General features: G+C 35.3%; 1 protein-coding gene across 1 annotated transcript; it reads left to right on the top strand.

Annotated features, from left to right (window-relative positions):
* The first annotated feature begins 1,832 nt into the window (after window positions 1–1,832).
* Window positions 1,833–7,118, top strand: LOC142352765 (uncharacterized). Its single transcript, XM_075404885.1, has 3 exons — window positions 1,833–2,247; window positions 4,211–4,447; window positions 6,928–7,118. The coding sequence occupies exons 1-3, from the start codon at window positions 1,914–1,916 to the stop codon at window positions 7,032–7,034; spliced, it is 678 nt and encodes a 225-aa protein (XP_075261000.1). The 5' UTR covers window positions 1,833–1,913; the 3' UTR covers window positions 7,035–7,118.
* The last annotated feature ends 2,926 nt before the right edge of the window (window positions 7,119–10,044 follow it).

Below are 10,044 nucleotides of genomic sequence, written 5' to 3'. Positions count from 1 at the left end.
TAATCAATTTTTAAAATATATAATTGCAAAAATGTGGATCTCAAGCAAAAAATTGAGTGAATATAAAAAATTAATCAAAATGAGCTATTTGATCAAAATTTACTATGTATAAAGTAATTATAAATTTGACTAACACAGTGAAAATTTAGTGAATGTGAAATTACTCAAAAATGAGCTATTCGATCGAAATTTTAATGTGTGTAGAGTAATTGTAAAATGTGGCATCCCAGCGAACGTTGAGCGAATGCGAGGGTTCGCTGGGATCCACATTTTACAATTACTTCTGTGAAATAATCAGAAAAGTAGCCCTAGTTTTGTCATACTTCATGCTTGCTGGTGAAGTTAAAACTATGCCAAGGTATGAGAGTAGTACTGACAAAAACTAGTGCCAAACTTTACTGAATTCAGCTGCGATAATTTATTTAGACCAAGTATGTTGTTCCAGTAGAAAACGCCACATTTTTTTCAACAAATCACGATTGCGCAATCATTATCAAGTTGCTGTTATCATTGTATCTGCTGTCCCGATGTTGTTAATTACTCCATTTGATTTCTTGTCACATTAACTTCTTTGAAGTCTTAACCGTTTTAAATCAGTCACTCATACTCGCTGAAATCTCGGAAAACTGAGGCAGTGCTTTGACCCAACTATCGATCAAAAGGACAATAAATCAGAAACGGAAATGTTGGAACAGATCACAATTAGTCCTTATTTTTTAAATTACAGGCTAGCTGTTTCTGATGGGTCAGGTTTTCACATAAGTGTTTTCCAAACTGCGAATTTGTGAATAAAAAATTAAATAAAGGCTGACACAAAAAATTTGCCGAGTACTTTTTGTTTCTTGTTCTTGTTTGTTTTGTGTTGTTTATGCCTCACCTTTTAAGCTGATAATGTTTTGTTGAGTAATTTCTTATTCATAAACTTGTAGCCGTATGTTCTGCTGCAAGTACATACCCGTACCTAAAAATGAATACCCGTACCTAAAGTGCAGTGACAATCAGTACTGACTGAGAACATTTTCAGAAAAATTTTAAGCTTTAGTACTGATTCAGAAAGATTTCAGAACCAACTGTGAAGTGATTTCTGAATTTCTCTGAATCAAAGCAAAATTCAGAAAAGATATTTTGTATTCTTCTGAATCAGAAGATAATTCAGAATGAATCATTGAATTAGCTCTGAATCAGACATTTTCTGTGCAAAATGTGACCTGATTTAGACTCTGACTCAGAACTGAATTCGCATGAGAGTTAGATACGGGTAGACATATAAATGTTGTGAAGTAGTCCTTTTGAATAAACTCCCTTGAAGGAATTTATCATTGAGTTTTAAAGAGATAGCAGTCGAATTTTTTGACGGGCAAAGCTTTTTTCCAAAGCTCGCTTGCAGTGATAAAGGGATAGAGCCTGTAATGAAAAATTTTCCGCAAATTCTATGATATCTTTGGGCAGACTTATGTGGCCGCTTGGTTGAGAATAGTCTTTCGCATTTTTCTTGTGCTTGTTGAATTAATTTCTTTTCAGAGCTTTAATGTTTCTTAAGAAATTTAAATTTCATTCAGACAAAACAAGGAAAGTGAGATAATCGTGTGATTGGGAGAACATGGTTAAGGAGACTTAGATGAATTTATATTTCCTATAAATTGTTTTTGTCATGGTATGATGATAACGGTCTCAACCTAGGCCTAGACTTAGTTTTATGAACAGACTTCTAAAAGTTGATCTAATGGAGGGGGGGTTATTTATTAGAAATACATACAGTCCAGCAGTAAAACACGGGTCAAAAACTTTCGGGAAATGACAAACATTTTTGGGCACTGCTGATAAACACATTTTGACTTGTGTTTTTAAATTTAGATCCTCCAATTCTCGCAGACAGTCTTCATGCCCAGTTCATTGAGGATAATTCTGTAAACATGACGTGGATTCCCGCCACATCCGCGTATCCAATGATGACCTGGTATCAAGTCTGGTACCAAACTTCAATCCAGATCTCCACATCCCCAAACCAGAACCCAACCGGTATCGGGTCCAGATTAAGACCAACTGGGAGCAAAAGCGATGGAAAGATTTCAAGTGAGGTTAACCTGGTTACAAAACTGGATCACAACTACACTCACAACTACGCGATTGTGCCCAAATTGCAGCCGGGCAATTTCTACCACATGTATGTGAAGGCGTGTAACAATGCGGGTTGCAGTCAAAGCATTAACCGAATGTTTGATTTTCCAACAACGTCTCCACAATCACGTAAGTTATTTTCACTCCTGTGCTCACTGAAAGAAATGATGATTTCTGTGAAATATACTGGTTCTAAAAATCCTCAGATTATAATGATTCAAAAACGATTGAGAGAACGCATCACAGGCAGAGCCCCTCTCACACTTGATATTTCTGAATTTTATTTGCTGCAATTAAATTTTAATGGCATGCAATATTTGTGGGTGCCATTTCTACCTTTTAAGCATACATAAAAACGTTGTCATTTTATAAACACATGTTAACTTCTTAACTTCTTCGCTAACAGATATACGACTGGATAAAAATTTTAAATAAAGATTTCATATTATGAAATATTGACTTCGGTGCCAACAGGTGATTTCGCCGAAAAGGAGAAAAAGAGAATTTTTTTTTAAATCTCAAACATGTAAGTTCGAATAACCCCAAGGTTGAAGTTACATGTTGTAATATTATAAATCAAACATACTACATCTTTCCCTTGAATAACTAAACATGATAATAATAATAATAAACTAAGGTTCAGTTTCTAGTTCTCGTGAATTATTTTATAAAAATAAACTTTTAAAGCCTTCAATTTTTTTGTCCATTGGAACTCGTTTGTGTCTTTTTTGCATCTCTTCCTTTAATTCTTTTTTAAATTTTTTCTTTAATTTTTCTTTTTTTAGAGCTCTTGGAAGTTTATTCCATTTCCGAACAAAGTTTCTTATAATTGAATTTTGACTCCATTTTGATTTACATTTTGTTGTGATAGAAAAATCATATGTACGATTATTAACTTTAATTTCAACGTCTCCGATTACTCTGAATTTTTTTGGTCTTGTATGTTTGTTTGTTGGACAATATCGAAAAGTCTATTTAATGAAGTTTTTGCTATTTGAAGTTCTGCGGGAAGTATTTTATTTTCAAGAAGTAGTTTATGAGCACTGTCATATTTTGTTCGAAAAAAGCAAACTTTTATGCCCCATCTAATTTGTTTGTTTATTCTGTCAATTGAGTAGAACGGCAAACTTTGAAAAAATATTGCACTAAATTCTAAATGCGATATAGCAAGTGATCAAAAAAGATTTATTCGAGCCTTTAAAGGTATTTGATTGCGTACCAAATAAATTGATCTGATAGCTAAAGCCATTTTACTGATCACATTATTAAGTTGTTTTTGGTATGTCAACTCTTTGTCAAGAATAACACATAAGTATCTGACTTCATCTATTGGTTTCAATGAATGACTATTAAATTAAACGCAATTGACGGTTGGTAACTTCTCATTTTTGAAAACCATTATTTCTGTTTTCCCTTCATTTAGAGTTAACTTGTTTTGTTTCATATTTTGTTCAGTTTCCATCAATATTTTTTTAGCCTTTGCTTCTAAACACTGTTCATTTTTTTCATGACATAAAATTGCTGGGTCATCTGCAAATTGTAAAACATTCGAACTTTTCCCTATTTCCTCACCGAAGTCATTTACATAAAGTATGAATACTAGTGGTCATAGTACAGTACCTTGTGGAACACCATGATTTATAATTGTCCAGTCGGATTCAACTAATCCGTTTCTAACACACTGTTTCCTGTTAATTAGAAACGAATTCAATAAGACTCTTGCGTTTTCTCCAAAACCATATTTTTCAATTTTTTGAATAAAAATGTCCAAGGATATTTAGCCGGCGCTGACTTCTGGTTGGTCAAAAATATCACTAGTTCATCTAGCAATTTCAATTACAATTGTTGTACGGCTGGTTTTCGGCTTTCGGCTATTTCCGCGATACCCATAGATGTCATACATTGAAAAAATCATAAGAAAAAGTCAAGACTACAACATTATCATAAATGAAAGTTTTATTACCATGACTTTTCCATAGTGAGAATTCTATAATTACAACTTTCTCATAAATTGGAGAGCTTTGACTGAAGTTTTTGCAGACTGAGAGTTCTATGCGTGACATAGAGTATCAAAAAAAGCTGTCGGTTTCAGAGCACGTTCGTCAGGAGGTGAACTTAAAAGAGATGACGATTTTGGAGGTCACTCTGTCACTCGTAGTCGGATGTCTGACAATCGCCCTCTGCTACCTGATTGGTGTCCTCGTCATCTGTGTGAAGAAAATCAGAACCCTTGAGGACTTGACCAACAATGTTGTTGTCAATGCCAGCGGAATGAACAACTGTGTGGCCAAGATTCACGAGACAGAGTCCAATAACAACACATTAACTGGTGAGATGTTATGAATAGACGTTTATCAGGGCAAAATACCCAATGTAACACCAACTGCTAATTTGTAATCGGATTATAGTAAAGTGATTTTTTTGGTTCATAAAGTAACGAATTGTAAGGTGAATTTTTTGGCTCATTGGGTATTTTGCCTTAATGGGTTTTTTGACATTGGGTATCTTTCACATTAGTTATTATGACATCGAGAATTTCGGCACATTCTGTATTTTGAAATAATGTGTCGCATCGATTTAGTAATTGGTTGAAATAATTTGTATCAACAATAAAAAAAAGGCAAATAATCTACTGATGTTTAGCTCTTCTTGTTTTAAGCAATTATCCCCGATTTCATTTCAAACTGAAATGAACTGTTAAAAATTGATTTGTTAAACTGGTGATCTGCTGTTTTATAAAGCTAGTCATGGTAACCAAGTTAATTTCATTGTAAAAATTGGGGAACAATAGATGAAACTTGACTGCGAAAAATAAGTATTATTCCATTTCAATTTGACATTGGGTAAATAGTATTGTATCCCAAATATACATAGGTGAATAATAATTTTTGTAGATTCCAGGTAAGAAGCGAATGTATTGTGCAAACGAGCTTATTATGATATGTGTGTAACCGTATGATTATCCAAAGTTAGTAATCGCAGTCATTTGGCCTTTACCATAATGGCCCTGAGACCTGCCAAAAGCCTATATCTTAATCATGGTGAGCGCAAATTAAGCCAAAATAAAAGTAAGCCGAAAGACAAGCAAGCCTAATGTTATGTAAAGGTTATGTAATCTTGAAAAAAAATAATACATCGTTGTGCGTTACAATCAAGACAGAGGAGTCTTCGCAATATATAATGTATTTCAGTGCACCAAAGAGACAAAAATCAAAATTTATAGAGATCTATTGAATGCGAGCTCTAATGGACCGCTGTACATGGCCAGGCTCCCCATCCGCTCTGGGATATAAATAGGAAGTTGCGGGCCAGTAACAGCGCCCATCAGCCCGCCAGGGATAAATTATAGTACGACTACCTCAAATTTTTTTGACTTTCATGGCCTTGTTTCCAAAATTCGGCGCGCTTGCCTCTCAGCTCGTTTGACCGCTCTCTTAATCATAGCTCTGTGCCGTTGGAGCTTTGCTAAAATAACGGTTTGAACTATCATTAATCGTTTATTTCAATTTTAATTCAAGATTAAAAGCTATATAAACTTCAATTATTTTGACACCAATCGCTCGATTTAAGACCACTACAAAAATTTTGCATGTGATTTTAAAAAGTAATTTTAAGGTTTTTTTCTGTTACCGCCCCCCATTAGCCTTGAATAGCTGATATTTTTGCAACCCCAAAATTTAATTTGTTTTTCAATAACAACGCTCTGCTTATTTTTCATAACTACCAAAAGCGAATGTGAGGAACAAAAGCATTTTGACGACACTTTTCCAGATAGTTTACTTGATCAGCCCATTTCTTGTAGCCAAAATCTTCAAAAATCAAGCAAAATATCAAATTTCATCCAAGCTTACTTTATTTGCAGAACGCTATTTCCAAATATATGGGTTAAAATGAAATTTCGCTTTGTTATTGTGTAGTAAATAAACATTGCTCGTATATTTACACGCAAAGAATCTTTATAAGTGTCAGAGTGCTGAAACTCGTATAAGTGGAGGAATACAAAAACTCCTGATGGGGGGATTAAGCTTTTAATCTGAATTATTAACCGTTACTACATAGGTAGAGTATCTTTGTCAGGTGACGTTCCAACAAATGGAAGAACCAAAATATGGAAATTTCAAGGAGCCCGATTGGTTGAGAAATATAAAATACTAGCTTTTTGCGTTCAAATAACCTAAATTTGACATGAGCTAGTTCTAGATATTATATTTTACCGCACCTGACGATTCCTTGCGGGCCTTAGTCATGAATCAATGGCCCGTGAGACTTTATGTGAATCTATTACAAAGGAACGTGATATCAGTTTCCACAAAAATACATATTTATCTCTTTCGCCTTACCGCGATTTCTGAGCGTATTTATGTTTCTGTTCATATCCTAATTCAAAACATGGAAATTTTATTGAGTACACTATGGAGCAATCAGACAATCAGAAAACAGTATTAACATTTTCTCAATACAGTTTGGACAGCAATAAAATTTCTATATTTTGACACGTCTGCATTTTTTTGCTAGCACCTCTTCTAATCCTGTCGGGCTTATATATCGGCTTGTGTTTCTTATAAACTTACTCAGAATTAATTCAGAGTAAACATGTTAGTTAAGAATGCAGAAAAAAATGACTGGAAAAATTTTTATAGAAAACAAAAAGTTTAAAACGCAGTTGATTGTGAAATTAAACCAAAACCATGATAGTGACATACCAAGTAATTTTTGTAGTTGTATGTTGATTAAAGATAACACTTATTAGCAAAAAAAAATCGTTAAAATTCAGAGCTAAAGAATCTAAAGACTTATTAAAAATTTCAGGCTACCCGATGAAGGTACCGATGGGGGCCAATCAGAATCTGGCGATTCCTAGGAGCTACCTTGCTCAACTGGATGCAGCCGGAACCATGAAGGAGTCCATTGCTTAGATCACTTCCTGAATTACTAGAACATTGTTATCCTCCAACCCTCTTTAAACCTTTCCTTTTTTGGTCATTTTCTAATAAATTGAGATAAACCAGACCACATTCACGGCAAAGACGCAAAAATAGGAACGTCTTGATTTCGCTTATATTAGGACGCGAAAAAAGTTTGACTTTACGTGACGTGTTCGGGGGGGGGGGGGGGGGTACATATAGCTTTTAATATGAGGATATAGAGGAATTGCTCGACTGAGGGTAGGGGGAAGGGTGTAGATTGGTAGGCATTATTGATTGACTCATCCTTTCAGCAGTGCTCCAATTACCTGTCTATCCATCAACTCTTACAGATAGAAATGAAACAGAAACAGTTCAGATACTCCTGATCAATTTTTGATCTTTTGAAGTTTTGTAACAAAAACTCTCGCAGATTAATTTTGTTTTTGAGCGAAGTAATTTTTGTATGATGAAATGCTTTTATATACATATGAGCTCTATTTGTATATTTGATAGAATTGCAGCTTATTGTTGATCCCTTAAATATTTAATAGACTTTTTCCAAGTTAGTTCTCTCGAAACTTAGTTCTTTTTAATATATGGTACCAGCAGCAAAAATATACTAAAAACCTCTTTATTCAAAAATAAACCAAATCACCTGGATAATCTTCAGTAAAACAAAATCAGTGTCCAACCTGAGTACTAAGGTAACGACGAAAGATCTTCTCCGTTAAAACATTACACAATTTTGAAATGTTCGAAAAAAAACTTACTGAAAAAGTAAGAAAATGTGAAATCAGTTTATTGATTGCCTAATAACTAAAAAAAAACTGTTTTGGCAAAAAAAAGAAAATTGCGACAACTAAAATTTGCGAACAAAGTAATTTGTGTTAGCACTAAAAGAATAGGTGCTAGAATTCGAAAGCTAATGAACGTTGTGATATCCTCATTTGTGGGGATACGTATTTGAGCCACAAATCCGATAGAAATTGTAGTTAGGGATTCGTGGTGCGAATCCACACTTTTGCTTATGAGTGGGATTACCACTTTTAGATTATTCTGAAAATGAGCTACGAATGTAGCCGCGTTTTATCCGCTACGGATATCTTTCTCGAATCCACTCGGATTCTGCTTATTGGAAAACAGAGTAGAATGAAGCAATTGAAATTAGTACTGAAAATTAAAGGAATGAGAGGATGATGAAAATGGGTTATGTGAACAAATGAAAACTTGACTTATTAGTCGGAGGCAAACTTCGAATATGTGAACATTGACTTCTAATTAAGAAAGGGCAAACTAAAACAGATCTAGTACATAAGTGCGACAATTTGAACTAAATAAGGTACATCCGTAGCACATATCCTCCGCTTCAAATAAAGTTTAGACTACAACAGAATAAAATGTAAAATATTAATAACATATGTACTGGTTATTATAAATAGTAAAATATACAAATAAAATTGAGTGAACAGATAAGTGAAGTGTACTTGAGAAGCATATCCACATAAATTAGAATGAACACAATTCCGTCATCTTTACACTGAATTTAAAACAGACAACATAAATTAACGCACAATTGAGACGCAAATGCAATAAATTAAATATAGTCAAAGAACTGCTACATTAGCAGTTATTTAATGAAAGGGATCAATAACAACTAAGAAAATTCGCAATTGAATCGCGAATCCAGAGGAAATTAACTTACTCACAAATTAAATTATTTTTATGCCACAACTGTAGCACGAATCCAAATCTTAATTATCAATTGAAATAACTAAAAGCAACAAATGTAAGTTTTAAGACTAAGTTTATATTTGGTTCTCCGCGCCAAACACGCTCATGCTTATTTCACGAGCATAGTCTTCGTACTCATAGTTTTCGGAAGACCATGTCCCAACTGGAGGTGGAGCAGGTGGACTAACAATAGGAAGATCGAATGATGTCTCCACTACTGGAGGCTGTGATGCCTCTTCTTGAATTATGGTTTCGATTACCGTGTTGGCTGTTCGAGGACGTTTAGGTGCAGGGACAGCAGCGTCATCACTGACCGAGCACACAGAGCTCCCAAAACCGAAATAGTCTTTGGCTCGACAATTTCTTTTAGCTTTGGACGCGGGAGTTGAAGTAGTAGACGATGCGGCCGATGATGCAGCGACTGAAGAGGCGTTCGAAGCATTCAGGGTTGACGATGATTGTCGCGAGCGTTTTCCTCCTGCTTGGGGTTTTTGCGGTTTCCGCGCTGTCATTGCTTTTGATATATTACTATTTGCCGAGAAGACGCCCGAGGTTGCATCGGACTGCGTGGGTCTATGGCGAATTTTAATTTCTCCCCTGTATTTCTTCTTTAAATCCTTGACGTGTTGGGAAATCTTTTCCTCCGTGGTTTTTTTGTAGGGCAACGGTCGTCTTTGAGCATATTGCCACAGATCTGTATTCCGTTCAGCTCGAGTGCCAAACTTCGCAATATCACTATTGCGAACTCGTACCTCGGTAACTCCAGGTTCATTGATCACTGTCGTTGTTTCGGATGTGCGGACTACCGTGCTGTCAGGAGCCAAAGTTTCCCATAAACCGCGAAGATCTCTCTTTGAGCGTTTTGTCACCTTCCGTGCCAACTTCAAATCGAGTGACTTCTCGGATCATGGTATGGGGATGGGGTTGTTGAGCTTCGGGTGTTTGATGAATCGGGAGGTTGACTTGTTGTGTTCCCCGTTGTACCAACGTCCCGCATCCACCTGCGCCTTTTGCATGGCCTCCTCGATGAGCAAATCACTTCGATCAATGTTCACTCAACCATTATCATCAAGATAGTCTTCAACGGGAACGGTATCGGCATCTAAATAATGGTGAAGGATGTTCTCATATGAAAGATTAGTTGACTTTGAAATTGTACTTATATTACTTAATGGTGTGTTAGGCTTTCTTCCGAAATGTGCTTGGAAAGGTGTTACATTTGTGGTCTTTTGTTTGCATATACGCAATTGATATACTCTTGACTTTATTGCTTCTTTTATTGTAAATG

The sequence above is a fragment of the Convolutriloba macropyga genome, chromosome 1 (assembly GCF_964194025.1).
Source record: "Convolutriloba macropyga chromosome 1, txConMacr16.3, whole genome shotgun sequence".
Classification (NCBI taxonomy): Eukaryota; Metazoa; Xenacoelomorpha; order Acoela; family Convolutidae; genus Convolutriloba; species Convolutriloba macropyga.
The sequence above is the reverse complement of the archived record's forward strand: the minus strand, read 5'-3'. Positions and strand labels throughout refer to the sequence as shown.